General features: G+C 40.5%; 1 protein-coding gene across 3 annotated transcripts in view; it reads right to left on the reverse strand.

Annotated features, from left to right (window-relative positions):
• The window catches only part of tmem245 (transmembrane protein 245), a 252025-nt gene that overhangs the window by 48883 nt on the left and 186346 nt on the right, over positions 1–16796 (reverse strand). For all 3 annotated transcript variants that reach the window (XM_018089411.2, XM_031903925.1, XM_012953820.3), the window contains one exon: positions 10779–10924. In XM_018089411.2, the coding sequence (XP_017944900.1) occupies positions 10779–10924 (146 nt within the window). The remainder of the gene's footprint in view (positions 1–10778; positions 10925–16796) is intronic.

Here is a 16796-nt window from a genome sequence, read left to right on the forward strand (position 1 = left end):
ACATGATTACTCTGTACAAATACATTAGAGGAGATTATAGGCAGATAATAAGGGTGTTGTTTTTTCCCATAAAAGCGATCAACGCACCAGAGGCCACCCCTTTATATTAGAGGAACGGAGCTTCCATTTGAAGTACGTGGTTTTTCACGGTGAGGGCAGTAAGGTTGTGGAATGCCCTTCCTAGTCATGTGGTAATGGCAGATTCTGTTAATGCCTTTAAGAAGGGCCTGGATGAGTTCTTTAACATGAATAGTATCCAAGGCTATTGTGATACTAATATCTACAGTTGGTATTAGTGGTTGTATATATAGTTTATATATGTCATAGTATAGATTGGTAAGTATAGGTTGTGTGTGCTGGGTTTATTTGGAAGGGTTGAACTTGATGAACTCTGGTCTTTTTTCAACCCTATGTAACTATATAGAAACAATCACTTTATGCTCGTCCACAGCGGGCTAACTAAGGGCATATCCCTGGAGAGAGGCACTTGTCAGGGGTGTCCTCTTCTCCCTATGCTGTTAACCTTTGGCTACTGAAGCTCTAGTCGTGTGTATAAGGACACAGGACCTATGCTATGTTGTTATATTTGGCAAACTCACATCAAGCCTTAGTAAAACTTCTGGCAGTGGTGTCTGAATTTTGTCAGTATTCTGGACTTAGAAATAACCACTCTAAGTTGATCATATTCCCAATAGACCCCCTACCCCCAGGTACACCTGATCACATATCACAACTTCAAGTTGTGACCTCATTCAAATACCTTGGTATTACTGTTCACATGAAAACTAAACTTAAACCCAGTGGTGCAAGCACTAACCAACCAAATTTCTATATGGCAAGACCTGCCTCTCTCCCTTCCTGGCGGAATCAACATTTTTGTATGCCCTACACAATTCCCCTATAACTCCCTGAGCGCAGTGGTTTAATGGGGTGGATAAAATAATTAGGGAATTTCTGTAGGCAGGGGAGACCATCTCCGCCTGAACATCAAAGTACTGCAGGCACCTTCTTCTTGAGGAGGCCTAGCTTTACCAAATCTCAAACTCTACTTTCTGGCTGCCCAGTTAGTTTTTGCTCATTGGTGGATGGTGCCTAACATCAATAATCCAGTGGTGGTCCCAGAGGCTGCTACACTAGGGTCGACATCTGCCCCCTCGCTTACCTTTTGGAAAAAACTAGTCAATGACGTGTTACCTAACCAAAAATTGGTTTACATTTCCAGAGGCTGTCCAGCCAAATTCAACGCAGTGTGGGATACCTGGTTAAATGCACAATCTGAATAAATCTGCCTGGCTCGCTAAAGCTCTCTATTCCCTTTCTTCTTCCTGTTTTCTTTCTCTAAACTGTTATTTTTCTGTTGTTAAAATGTTAAAATCCTAAATAAAAACTTTTTTCCTAAAAAAAAAAAAAGACTTGGTCTCCCTGGACCCCACTCTGGGGTAACACAAAACTCCCCCGCTTTCATGCTCTCCCAGATATTGCCAGATGGGCACAGCAAGGTATTAAAACACTAGGGGATATTGTTACTGGTGATGAATGTAAAACCTTTGACTACTACAAGGGTTGCACCCCCTTTCCGACATGCTATTCAGGTTCCTGCAGTTACGCCAATATCCAATTTCCTGCAAGGCCTTTAAAGGGTAGCTCAAACAACCCTGGAGTCCTATCTTTACAGACAAGACCTAACTAAACCACTTTCTTGGTTTTACAATATACTGTCTGCCACAGGCCCCTCTCCTCTAGAGATAACTAAGATTAAATGGCAGAGAGACATTCCTGTGAGATGACATTCCACGAGATGTGGTCTGATGCCCTAAAACTGGTATCAGATATATCAGTTTCCATGAGGGATAGATATATTCAGATTACATTTTTAAATAGGGTGTACTTAACCCCCATCGCCTGGCCAAAATTTATGAAAATGTGTCCAACCAATGTGTCAAGTGCAGAAGTGATGTAGGCACTGTGTTTCATGTTTTCTGGTCCTGCTGGTGTTACAGAGATTCTGGGGTGAAGTGTTACAGTTTCTTAATGAAAAGCTGGACTTCCCAAATATTCGATCTCCAGAACTTTGTCTGCTAGGACTGACTGGAGACCTGCAACTCCAATCTCATTCTAGACTGTGCTATCTACAGTTGCTTAACTATGCTAAGAAGTCCATTATAATGCATTGGAAGTTTTTAGATCATCCTCCCCTACAATTTTGGAGAAATTTGGTGGATGATTCCCTTCCTAGCCAGAAACTGACTTACCTAGCGAAATTCAATGCCATATGGGGCACGTGGCTGGACCTATAAAATCTTTGAATATGGAAAACTCTCAATCCTGCACATACATAATTGTTACCTTGTTTTTCTGTTGTTTATTGGTTTGAATGATAAAATCTGCAAATAAAATCTTTTAAAAATAAAAAAATATATATAGTTATAAGAAGTATATTTCCTCAAACTGATTCAAAATGGATCTAAAATGGGTTGTAAAGACATTTAATGGCACTGTAACACCATCAGAAACAAACACAAACTCTTACTTTTCTGATTAAAAATTATTATTATTATTTATATAGCGCCATCAATTTACGCAGCGCTTTACAGAATAGAGGGGTACAAAGACATAAGTTAACATGTACATATAAACAATACACAAAAATGGTTTGCAGTTACATTGGATGAGGATCGGAGACACTATAGGGGGAGGGCCCTGCTCGCAAGAGCTTACATTCTAAAAGGGAGGGCAGAGACATAAGGTCAGGGTAACTAGCATGGTGTTGGAGTTCATGTAGGTGTGACAGTAAGTGTGGAGTGAGAGGAGGATCCCAGTGGTTAGTGAATGTTTGGGGGGATAAGGTTATAGGCTTGAGTAAAAAGGTGAGACCATTTAAAGGCTTGGAGAGTCTGGCAGTGCCTAATGGGACGGGGAAGAGCGTTCCAGAGGATGGGCACAGCACTTGAGAAGTCCTGGATGCGAGAGTGAGAGGAGGTGATAAGTGAGGAGGAAAGAAGGAGGTCATGTGCAGAGCAAAGGTTACGTCTGGGGGTGTACTTGGGGATTAGGGTGGTTAAATAGAGTGGTACGGCAGCAGTGAGTGCTTTGAAGGAGAGTACAAGAATCTTGAACTGAATCCTGTACATGACAGGTAGCCAGTGCAAAGATTAGAGGGGCGGCACTTGTGGAGTGGGAGGAGAGGTGTATGAGTCTGGCAGCACTGTTCATGATGGATTGGAGCGGGGTCAGTTTAGATAGGGGAAGCCCACAGAGCAGTGAGTTGCAGTAGTCTAAGCGAGATATGACAAGGGCATGGATGAGAATTTTGGCAGTCTCATGAGTGAGGAAAGGTCGAATGCATGCAATGTTTTTGAGGTGGAATTGACAGGAGGAGAGTGTTTGAATGTGGGCTTGTGGAACTGGGGTTATATTATTATTTTCCACACAGACAGTGATGTCAGACAGGTAAACAGAGTTGGAGGGTGGGAAGATGACCAGCTCAGTTTTGTCCATGTTGATTTTTAGGTAAGCGTAAGGACATGAATGCAGAAATTGCAGTTGGAGACACGAGCTAGGAGTGAGGGCAGGTCTGGGGAAGAAAGGTAGATTTGAGTATCATCTGCATATAAATGATAGTGAAATCCAAAGGAGCTGATTAGTTTACCTTGACCAGTGGTATAGATTGAAAATAGAAGGGGTCCAAGAACAGAGCCTTGAGGTACCCAAACTGAGAGAGGCTGAGGAGTGGAGGTGGAGGCCGAATGGGAGATACTGAAAGAATGGTTGGAAAGATAGGAGGAGATCCAAGATAGAGCCTTATCTCGAATCCCCAGCGAGGATAGAATATGGAGCAAGAGAGAATGATCGACAGTGTCAAAAGCTGCAGAAAGGTCAAGCAGGATTAAGAGAGAGTAGTGGCCCTTTGCTTAGGCAGCGAGCAAGTCATTAGCTACTTTAGTGAGGGCAGTTTCTGTAAAGTGGTGGGGACGGAAGCCAGACTGAAAAGAGTCAAGTTAGGAAGTTGGATGTTAGATAGTGTGAGAGTTTGTTATGTACATGTTGTTCAAGCAGTTTTGAGGAGAAAGGGAGTAGAAAGATCGGCCGATATTTAGAGGGGAGAGTAGGATCCAGAGAAGGCTTTTTAAGTATGGGCTTGATGATTGCATGTTTGAATGAGTGTGGGAATATGCCAGTAGAGAGAGAGAGGTTTTAGAGAGAGGTGAGAGTTGGAGTGAATATAGGTGAAAGAAGAGGAATGAGATGAGAAGGAATAGGATCAAGAGAGCAGGTGGTAAGGTGAGCTTTTGACAGAAGAAGGGAGACAGTTTCCTCGGTAAGTGCAGGAAAGGATGCAAGAAAAGTAGCAGCTGAGGGAATGTTTCCGATTTATTTCCGTGCAGATTTTTTGAATTTTGTCTATGAAATAGCTAGCAAAGTCCTCAGAAGTGATAGAAGAGGCGGCAGTAGGTTGGGTGGGTGGATGTAGAAGGGAGTTGAAAGTGTTGAACAGTTGTTTGGGGTTGCGAGATTGTGCGGATATGAGATTGGTGAAGTAGGACTGCTTTGCAGAGGACAAAGCATCCCTGTAGTTGTGTAATGCATTTTTGTAGTGGTTGAAATTAAACCTGGAGTTGTTTTTTCTCCAGCAGCGTTCAAGCCTGCGGGACTGCCTTTGGAGTTGTGTGCTTAGTGTGCCAGGGTTGTTTGTTCGTGCGACGTGGGTGGTGCATGGAGAGGGGAGCAAAATTGTCCAAGACAGTGCTGATTGTGTGGTTGTAGAAAGATGCAGCAGGTTCAGGGTCAGTGAATGAAGAGATAGAGGAGAGGACAGGCTGTAGAGTTGATGAAAATTGTTGAAGATTAATGTGATGAAGGTTCTTTCATCTGGTGGTAGGATTTGGAGGAGGAAGAGTGGTGTGCGAGAGAGAGAGTGTGAGTGTATGTAAGGAGATGGTGATCAGAGAGAGGGAAAGGAGAGTTTAAAAGGTTAGTTAGAGAGCAGATGTGAGAAAAGATGAGGTCATGGGTATGGCCGTCCTGATGGGTGGGTTCTGAGACCCATTGTTTGAGCCCATAGGAGGAGGTAAGATTAAGGAGCTTGGGGGTAGGTGACCTTTGGTGTAAACTTTGGTGTAAACTTACCCATAATTATAGCAGGGATGTCAGAAGACAGGAAGGATTGGAGCCAGGCCGAAAAATCATCTAGAAATTTAGAAGTAGCTCCTGGGGGGCAGTAGATCACTGCAACCTGTAAAGCAAATGGGGAAGGCGAGGGACGGTATTTGAGCAATGGGCTGGAATGAGCAATGCTCGGACAGTAAAATACCAACCCCACCTCCATGTCTATTGCCAGGTCTGGGGGTGTGGCTCAGCTGAAGGCCACCAAAGGACAGAGTTGCTGGGGTAACTGTGTCAGTGGGGTTTATCCATGTTTCAGTGATTCCTAGACACTGGAAGCCCCTGGATGTGAAGAGGTCATGCACAGCAATTAGTTTGTTGCAAACCGAGCGTGCATTCCATAGGGCACATGATATTGGTGCAGGATTGGCTGGGATGATCGGGATGTTGATGAGGTTTTTAGTGTTATGGCCCTTTTGGAGGTGTGCAGAGTGTGAGTTTGAAGGAGAGCAGGAATTGGGGGTAGGGCGGGTGTAGGAGCAAGTTTGGTTGGGGGCCCTGGATTTGGAGAGATATCCCCCGCTGCCAGGAGGAGAAGAAGTGTAAGGGAGAGGAGATGCAAGCGGGATTTGAATGGTCTGGGCCTGTGTTTGGTAGTGTGGGGTGAAGGAATTAGAGATCTCAGTAATGAGAGCAGTTTGTGAGACCAGAGGGAGGGAGAGGGAAAAAGTAAAGGTGCAATCTGAACAGTGTCAGGGGCAATGAAAGTAGAAAATTAATTTTTAGCCCTGAGAAAAAGAAAAAAGACAACTGGAGTGATAATAGACTGAGCATGTTTAAAGTGCATTGGAGAATAGAGGGTTAAAGCAATAGGGGGAAGGTGTGAGGCTTTTTCAGTGGTGATTCAGAAGCTATGAAAAGCTAGCGGAGTTAAATAATTTGACAGGTCTTAAGACCAGAATATGACTGAGATAATGGCTAAATCAAAATAGAAAAATAACAAGCAATGACAATTGCGAAACAATTTTGTCAAGCAATCCCCTCCCCCCTCCAAAAAGAAACAGACATTGTTATAGGGAGGAATATGTACATGCACTCATGTGAAAATATTACACATTCTAAATTGAAATAAAACAACCTGCAACTTCAATATTTCTACCCATCAAAAAGAATGGAAATGTCAGGATACAATGACAAAATATTTAAGGGAAAAAAAAGAAAAGTAAGAGATAAGCCATGCAACAGAACAGAAAATTATATGCGCAGAACAAACTTCTCAAAAGCAAAATTAGCATGCAAATCTCAATTCAGTGATCGGCAAGAGTGATGAAAGCAGGTATATTTATTATCTTGGGTTGAAAAACCCAACATACTGTTCTTCGACTTCAGCTTATTCTTCCGCTTTTTCTTATTATTTATTCTTAGCGCCCCCCACTTTCTAAACGCTACTCCTCCTACAGTTTTAGGGGTACAACACCCTAACTCTCCACACAGGTTGCTTGTGCTTTTCTAAGTGTCCCCGCCCTCCCCCCGTCTTTTTGTGGCGCTGCTCCGAACACCCCCATTTCCCCACTGACTTTGACAGGAAAGATTTTCTGCTGCTCTTACAGCTTTGAAGCCACACCTCCCAAACTTTAATAACATAATCATGGGGTAATCCCAAATGAAACAGCAACATTTGTTGGATGACCCAAAGTGGGAGGGGTCATAACAGCCAACCAAATTTCACCCATTGACTTTAATGGGGAAATTGAAACTGCTGCCAACCTTACAGCTTTGAGGCTACACTCCCCAAACTTGAATTACATAGTCATGGGGTCAGCCTGAATGAAAATATGATGATTGTTAGATACCCAAAAGTGGGCAGAGCTGTGATCAGCCAATCAGATTTAACCTATTGACTTGGCGGAAATTCAACCTGCTGCCATTCTCACAATAATAATGCAAGGGTCCCCAAACTTTGCAGAGTTAGGCACCAGGTAACTGCGGTTCAAGGCTAGTGGGCGGAGCCACCAACAGCCAATCAGATTTCACCTATTGAATTTTATTGGTTTGATGCCAAGCTTCCCAAACTTTACACAATCAGTCAATGGGTGACTATGTACTCAAAGTTAGAAAAAGTGGGTGGGGCCTCCAAAAGCCAATCGCATTTCTTTCATTGCTTTCAGTTGGGAAATTTTAACTGCTGGCATTCTCACATGTTTAATGTCAGGGTCCCAAAACTTTGCACAGTTTGTCACTATATTCCAAGTTTAGAAAAGTGCACCCACTTTGGCCAACAACAGCCAATCAGATTTCAACTATAGACGTTTAAATTTAAACTGCTGCCATTCTTTAAATATTAATACTAAGGTCCCCAAACTTTGCAGAGCTAGTCACCAGGTAACTGTGGTTCAGAGTTAGAAAAAGTGGGTGGAGCCACCAACAGCCAATCAGATTTTACCTATTAATTTTCAATGGAGAGATTCAACCTGCTGCCATTTTCAGAGTATTAACACCAGGGTCACCAGGGGACAGTATTTTTAGGTTTTAAAAAGTGGCTGGAGCCACCAACAGCCAATCAGACTCCACCTATTGATTTTTTTTGGTTTAAATTTAAAATGCTGTCTTTCTCACACTAGTTATGTCAGGGTTCACAAACTTTGCACAGTCAGTCACTGGCTGACCACGTTCAGGGTTAGAAAAAGTGTACGGGTCCAGCAACAGCCAATTAATTTCCACCCATTAAATTTCATTGGTTTATATTTAAACTCATGCCATTATTTAAGTATTAATTCCAGGGTTGTTAAACTTTCCAAAGTTAGTCACTGGGTATTTGCAATTTAAAGTGGGTGGAGCCACCAACAGCCAATCACATTTCACCTATTTACTTTCAATGGTGAAGTCCCACAATTTTTATGCCCCAAACTTTGCAAATTTGGTCACTGGGTGACTTCATTTCAAAAATAGGAAAAGTGGGTTGGGCCACTAACAGCCAATCAGATTTCATTGGTTTAAATTTAAAATGTTGTCATTTTCACACTATTTATGCCAGGGTGCCCACTGTTTGTCACTGGGTGACTTCGACTCAAGGTAAGAAAATGTGGGCACAACCATCAATCACAATTTACCTATCGATTGTTTTAAATTTAAACTGTTGCCTTTCTTTAACTATTAATCCTAGGGTCCCTAACTTTGCAGAGTTAGTCACTGGGTAACTGCAGTTCCAAGTTAGAAAAAGTGGGCGGAGCAACTAAACGTCAATCTATGTCACTCGTTGACTTTCAGGGGGGAAATTTTAATTGCTGCCATTCAGACCCTATTAAAACCAGGGTCCCAAAAAGTGGGCACACCGACCAACCACCAATCACAATTTACCTATTGACTTTTATTGGTTTAAATTTAAACTGCTGTCGTTCTTTAAATATTAATCCTAGGGTCCCTAAACTTTGCAGCGTTAGTCACTGGGTAACTGGAGTTCTGGGTTGGAAAAAGGGGGCGGAGCCACCAACCACCAATCAGATGTCACTTGTCGACTTTAAGTGGGGAAATTTAAATTGCTGCCATTCAGACACTATTAAAACCAGGGTCCCCAAACTTTGCACAGTGGTTTTTACTATATAACTAAGTAGCTCTTTATAAATAAAGAAATACATATACCGTATATACTCGAGTATAAGCCGATCCGAATATAAGCCGAGGTACTTAATTTTACCTAAGAAAACTGGAAAAACGTATTGACTCGAATATAAGCCTACCCTAGGGTGGGAAAATGCAGCCGCTACGGCTACGTTTCAATAATCAAATAAATAACAGATAAATAAATAATAGATAACAAAAATGCTACAGCAGCAGATAAAAGCAAGTTTGGGAAGGCTAAGGAAGCTGCTACTAATTATCAAGTACTTGACACAGTTCACGTGAGGGGTTGTTACTAGGGCAAAATAATTCTTGATGCTGGACTTAGAACAAATTTATTCTTTTTAAATAACAAGTTATTTTACCACTTACTGACTGGCTCATTGTGCAGATACACTGTAGGCATTTAACACACCCTATATAGCATTAGTACTGTTTTTTTTTTGTTATTTTCTATAATGGTGTGTAATACTAAGTAGGGGTCCAGATTACATCTGTATTAGCACCATGGTTTTACCTCCTTGCGCGCAACCTCACTATCCCTTCTCTGCCCCCCCAGCCCCTCTGTCCCTTCTCTGCCCCCCCAGCCCCTCGCTGTCCCTTCTCTGCCCCCCCAGGTCCTTGCTGTCCCTTGTCCCCCCCAGCCCCTTGCTTTACTTGCAGCCCCAAGAGTATAAAGATAAAATAGCTGTAAATGACAGCAGGCAGAAATCGCAGTTGCACAACTGGTGGGAAATAAGCAGCAAGCAACTTACCGGCTGCCCAGCCAAGGTCACGGTGGCTCTATATCCTGCTCAGTGGGAAGTGGAGAGGAGTCTTCTAACTCGGCCTGAAACAGTCTGGATTCTAAACTGCCGCGCTTTGTCAGGTAACCCTTTCACCACCAGACGGACGGATGGTGTTATCTCCTTGCGCAGCCCCCCCTGTGAATGGACATGCGTTGTGCGTCCATGTGTACCTGTGCGCGTGGTGGAGATAAAACCATCTGCACAGCAAAGCGAGTCTGCACATCGATGCACGCCGCCCGGTGGGGGTGCGCGCAAGGAGGTAAAGCCATCATCTTCACAGAGAGTGAAAGTCTGCCTATCGATGCACGCCGCCCGGCCTTCCATTGGGGGGTTGCCCGCAAGCAGATAAAACCATCTTCAGAGCAAGTGAGAGACTGCACATCAATGCACGCCTCCCGGCCGTCCACAAGGGGTGCGAGCAAGGAGGTAAAACCATCTGCACAGCGAGTGAGAGACTGCACATCGATATACTCGAGTATAAGCCGAAGGTTACTTTTTGAGCACATTTTTAGTGCTCAAAAACTCGGCTTATACTCGAGTATATACGGTAACTGTGGTCCAAGGTTAGAAAAAGTGGGCCGAGCCAACAACAGATCAGATTTCAGTGACTTCACGTTTTTCAAACCAACATGAAGTTTGTTCTCAAACTTCCCTTTCTAGTTAATAGTGTGAAGGAGCCTGTGAGCCTGAGACACAGGGAGTGCCTGAGCTTGAGAGAAAAAGCAAGTGCCAAGGGACCTATTCCTGGAGAGAGGCAGTATTTTAAGAGAGTGCAGCTGACTTGGAAGTAGGCTGTGCGGAGCCTGATTGATAGAGAGAAGTTATCTCTAAACTGTGAGTAACAGGGTGTTAGCCCATGAGGGTCTGGGAGAGGCCTGGGGTAGTCAGGAAGACTACAATTTTATGTGTGGAAGACTGTATATTTTGATGCCATTTGAAGACAAACACATTTTTAAAGTTTTTGAGTTAATAAATAATAACCTGGCTTTATGTATTTAATGCAATAATGTAGGTAATACCTACTGGACCTGTAAACAAATGAAGGCTAAACCTTAACAAGAGTCTAGGCAAATAGAAATAATTTCTTTCCCAGCCTGAAGATATTCATTAGTGCATTGTTCCCTTGCAAGGAAGCTAACCACTACAGACTGCCCCAGCTGTGACTTGCTGCCCAGGCCAGTCTATATGAAAGTTTACAAACTTCACAAACCTTTTCTTACAGCTATGAGAAGAACTAAGAAATAAAAATCAGACATAAGAAAGACTTACCTTATAGCCTCCTCTACTGACTGACCAATAATGTTTGAGGATGGACCGGGCTGAGACAAAGGTGTCAGACTAATAAGCCATTTTACTGGCTTATAGTACTCGTCACTGGAACTTAGCAGATAGAACAACGTGGTCAAAAAAATTACCTATAAAATATAAGCAGCCTAAGCTTTTAAATTGCATCAACCGGGAAACCAAGGTAGTAGTTCTATATACTGTATATGGGAAAATAAACCATTACAGGCAAAATCAATTGTCTGAAATAAGTCCTACCTTATCTAAGCTACCCACATTAGGATACCTACAGCCTATATAGTGACATGCATAATTATTTGTCCCTTTAATTTTTCTATATTTTGTTGCGTCACAATAGAATTTTTTTTTTCACTCAGATGCTTAGCTTTACTGAGACAAACACAGTGTTATGCAATAATAAATGGCATATGACATTAGTACAACATTGAGAGAAATACGTTCTCAATTAATACAACATTGAGAACGTATTTATGTACAGCTAGCATGGTTCATATGCCTAACAATTATAGAACGTGTAAACACTGTATGGCAGGAGGTGTCACCCCAAACTCTCTCTTTAGTGTGTGGTGAAAATGAGTATCTGAACATAATCTTTAACTGGAATTTTTAACATAAAACTTTTTCACTTTTAGTATGATGTAGACAGTGATATTCTGAAACAATCAAAGTGGTCTTCATTCTTTATTGTTTTTAGCTTTTAGCTCTTTAGTTGGGCAATTTTGCAGCTATCTGGTTGCTAGGGTCTTATTTATCTTAGCAACCAGGCAGTGTTGTGAATAAAAGATTGGAAGATGAATAGGAGAGGGACTGAATAAAAAGATAAGAACTTAAAGGAACAGTAACACCAAAAAATGAAAGTGTATAAAAAATAATTAATATATTATGTACTATTGCCCTGCCCTGGTAAAAGTTGTGTGTTTGCTTCATAAACACTACTACAGTTTATATAAATACCCTGCTGTGTAGACATGGGGGCAGCCATTTAAATTGAAAAAAGGGGAAAAGGCACAGGTTACTAAGCAGATAACAGATAAGTAGCATAGATTCCCATTGTATTCTACACAGTTATCTGTTATCTTCTTATGTAACCTGTGCCTTTTCTCCTTTTTTCAATTTAAATGGCTGCCCCCATGGCTACAAAACAGCTATTTCTATTTACTACAGTAGTCTTTTTGAAGCAAACACACAACTTTTACCAGTGCAGGGCAACAGTACATTATATATTAATTATTTTAAAACATTTTTATTTTTTTAGTGTTACTTGTTCCTTTAAAAGTAACAACATTAAAGCCACACAGAGCAATATTTTTTTTAGCTGTCCCCCAGATGAAAAGAGGCAGAAGAGAAAAGCAAATAATTCAAAAACTATAGAAAAATATAGAATATAGACCAATTATAAAGTTGAAAGAATAGGGTGAACCATCTCTTAAGACATCACCATTTAACATTTTGACACCATGCAGCTACTCAAAGGAGCAGACCCCTATTGGATTCTCTTCATCTTCAGAGATAATGGAGGCAGAGAAAAGTTGAGGCACAGTCCCATGTGCCCTTACCCTAAGTATTCTTGCCAAAACTATCAGTATTCTGCAGAACTACTTTTGGCTGCTATTACATATGCAAATCCTTTTTGTCAAGTACGTAACAGATTTGCACAAAATTCTGGAGTGATTAACCCATTAGCAGAAGGTGAGCTTACGGTAGTTAACCTGTTGTGTGCTGGAGTTTGGTACAGAGCAGGACCATTTCACTACCAGGTACAGGGGACTTAAGAAGGGAGTATGGTGGGTGGTCAGTAAACTACCCTGATGAGAAAACAAGAGGAACTTCATTAACATTATGCTCCAAAATAAATCAGTGTCTACTTTAGCATTCACATTATGTATGTTTTGAAGGAACAGTTATTAGTATCTGAAAGTTGCATTAATGCAAAAGTGAAAAGGACTGCTGCAAGGAAAAGCTTAGGTCTCTTTAACTCTTGTATCAGTTAGTGTTTTTTTATATGTAAATCTTTATGTTCAGTGTATACACCCATTTATTGTACAGTTCTACATGCTATTAAAGCATCTTAGGCTGCATTTCAGGAAATACCTGAGAAGGTATTGCTTATGACAAAACAAAAGGAAGATGCCAACCAGCAGATACTATGTACTAAATAGTAGAAACCTCGCACTACAGTATTTATGTTAGGGTGCACAGTGTAAGAATGTACTGTTATAATATATCTTGTTCTAGGCACAAGAAAAGAAGGAGAAGGACACTGGCACACCAGTAATATCGTTAAAAATTAATTATTTTTATTAAGCTTACTTTAAAAATTGATTTAAAATCACATACAAGGAAAAAAGGGAGAAGGTTAAGATCACAATGACCTTATGCTTGTTAGATTTAAATTACAATAGCAGTATCCTCTTTAGGTTCAATGCAGTTACAGATTCCAGTAACAGCAACGGGTTCGTATATTACAGAGACCAGGACTGAGTGGCGATTTAATGTATCTAAAATTAGCCACTATATAAACCACTCTGAAGTCAAATTGTCGTAATATAAAGACCGAAACAAAGTAGCGATTTGTTGTATCCGGATTTAGTTACTCTGCGAGCTACTAAAATAGCCCGCACTTACATGTATTTTTCCACAAGGGGTCAGACTTGATACTCTAAATCCCCTGTTAATAGCTGCATCTAATGCTTACTGCCGATGGACAAACTTATAGATTACAAAGTCTACACACCAAACATCCGAATTCTAGATCGGGTATGGTTAGTATCAATTAGCGAGGGTTTGTCTTGCTGAGTATACTGAAGGTAAGTATTATAGGTGCAAAATATAATGCCAATACATCCTATCAGGTGAAAACCGTATAGTTTTAATTTTACCCACTGGTCTGGCTGATTTGTATTAGGAGCAGCAATCAAGCCGATAGTATCAGAAACCAATCTATTAACTCTTGCTCCTACTAATAGAGCAGGTCCTCATCGGTTCCTATTCAAAGATGGGCTTGTAGATCAGTGGTAATAGTCAAATACCCTGCATTTCTATTAGGCGTTTCTACTTATACGGAGTGCATATACATATACCCCCGCCGGGGTCGGATCGCGGTCGATGCCGGCAGTTCTAAAGAACACCACACTTGCCTATTGGAATACAATCGTGCAAATATTCAACTGTAGGCGTGCACTCCGCGCCTATCCTTGGCACTGTTAATATACAGATGCCCGCCGTTTGTGTTAAGCGTCTCTGCTTTTATTACACAGAGTATACATCTATACCCCCACCGGGGTCAATTCACACATAATGCCGGCAGTAATAAGGAACAGCGTATTTACCTGTTGAAATACAATCGTACAAGAAGGCAGGAGAGTGCTTTGGCTGCACATCGGAAGCTATAAAAAAGCTATAGAAAAGCCTTATTCAATTTAGCGGCGATCAACTACAATAGCAAACTCCCCGTGATTTCAGTATCTCCAAAGTACCTCCAAAATAATTAACTAGAGGTCTTATAATTATCCCCTGTCGATATATCTTGCCGTAACCCCCACCTTACAGTCGATATGACAGCATAGGGCTAAATCCAGCGTACACCTGTTTGCATACTATTGTTAGGCTACTAGAAAAGGTCGAGCGGTAATACCTTATCTTTCCCTAGCAACCATAAATTGGTGCTTTCAACATTAACATGTCCCTGATCTCTTTTGTGCCTATAGTCTTATCCATTTCATCTCGGCACAGGAATCTAACAAACACAAGGTCAATAACGCCGACGCGCGTTTCGCAAAGAGCTTTATCAAGGCGAAATTCCGGTCGTTTCCATAGAGGTGGTTTTAAACCCCTTACGCCCAATCAAATTGCTCAAACTTTTTTGACGTCATTGTTTTGTATTGGCCCGGCCCCCTTACACTTACTATCAATTGTTTTAACTGTGTTGCTTTATTGTTAGGCGGATAAATTGAATAAAATCATTGAGCCGATTCATAGAATGAATTCTTCGTGTATCTACTTATTAATATAATAGGAGACTTGAAACGTTCAATAAATATCGATGTTTGTTAATCATGTTTTTATTTCTTGCTCATGTATTTGTATTTTTTTATATGTAATGAAGTTCATTTTATAAACATGTGATATTCATTCTTATTAGTCATAAGGCCAAAATAGTGACAGTATTGTCTTTATATAAATGGATGATTTTCAGTTCTTAATTATATCATGTTGGATATTATCCTTCTATTTATCTCTACTCATAATGGAAATTAAATTAGTGATTTACCTCGTGCATATTTACTTAATGCTGCAAAATGGTTTGTGAGTGAATTTATGAGTGAACCACATGTGCTCGTAAGATGCATGAATTAGTGAGAGTTGAGTGAAAATTACAACAAAGAGAATTATATAAAACTTATATTTTAATCCGATTATAATCTGAAATCCTATCTGTGAATGTTTAAAAATTACGAATTATTACACAAATGTGGTGATCTCAAAAGATCAAAAGTCTGAATCGTGAGGTGCTATATGAAAAAAAGATAGGTGATGTGCTACAGTTATACCGGTAGAATAAGAGTAAATAATAAAATTTGAATTCGTAGTGTATGGTGCAAGAGCAGTGAGTGATGTGATGTGCTGCAACCTTCATTATTTTGTGGAAATTACTGATAATAAAAACTGAATTACTTCCTAAATTCGTAGAAATGTGCTAAAATCATTATTCTCATTTAGACCTTCCGGAGAAAGAGAGTTCAAAAGATAAATCCATTTACTTTCTTTTTTGAGCAAATATTCAGTGATATTGCCCCCGCGTATCCCTAACATTGCATGTTCGATAGCCCAGAACTTTAATTGACTGGGATTTGCTTTGTGAAACTTCAGAAAATGACTAGCTACTGTACTTAAAGTCTTGTTGTTCGTCTGATCAATTTCTGCGTTATTAATGGTGCTGACGTGTTTCTGTATTCTCTTATTTAGAGGTTGGGTTGTCATCCCTACATATCTTTTATTGCAGGGGCATTCTAAACAATAGATTACATTCGTAGTCTTGCAATTTATATAGTCGTTAACATAATGCACATGTTCAAAACGATCTTTAAATTTGTTTTGAGTTTTTACCAAATTGCAGGAAATACACTTTCCGCATTTGTATGTGCCTTTAATTGGAGGATGTCTTTTTCTGTTCTGAAAGTGACTTCTAGTTAGTTGATCTCTCAAATTCTGACACCTTCTAAAGCAGAAAGATATTTTTTCGGGTAAGATTTTTTTCAACACTGGATCCTGACGTGCAATGGGCCAGAAGGATTGAACAATTTTTTGTAGTTCAGGTGTTTGGGGTCCAAATGTAGTCACAAATCTTATTTGGTCATCATCAGTTGTTTCTACACACTTCGTTTTTAGTAGCTGATGTCGATCTGTGGTAACTGCCCTGTGGTAGGCTTGTTTTAATATTTTGTTTGGATAACCCCTGCTTTTTAATCTCTCTTTCAATTGTTTTGCTCGTAAAGAGAAGGTTTCGTAAGTCGTGCAATTTCGTCTAAGACGTAAAAATTCCCCAACTGGTAAAGACTTTTTTACTGTCTCTTTGTGAAAACTTCTATAGTGCAAGGTTGTATTTGTAGCTGTGTCTTTTCTGTAGAGATCTGTATCCTTGGACAGCTCTTTGGTCTTTCCCATGTTGGAGAGTTTGGAGTCTGCTTGATTGATTGATTCTGTGGACAGGTGTCTTTTATACAGGTGACTAGTTAAGACAGGTGTCCTTAATGAGGTTGACTAATTGAGTAGAAGTGTCTAACCACTCTGTGGGAGCCAGAACTCTTAATGGTTGGTAGGGGTTCAAAAACTTATTTCACTCAATGAAATGCAAATCAGTTGCTATCTTTTATTTAAAGTTATTTTTTCGATTTTCCTTTTGATGTGCTATCTGCCACTGTTAAAATAAACCTACCATTGAAATGATACTGTTCTGAGACTTTTCATTTCTTTGTCTTTGGA

Source organism: Xenopus tropicalis, chromosome 6, assembly GCF_000004195.4.
Source record: "Xenopus tropicalis strain Nigerian chromosome 6, UCB_Xtro_10.0, whole genome shotgun sequence".
Lineage (NCBI taxonomy): Eukaryota > Metazoa > Chordata > Amphibia > Anura > Pipidae > Xenopus > Xenopus tropicalis.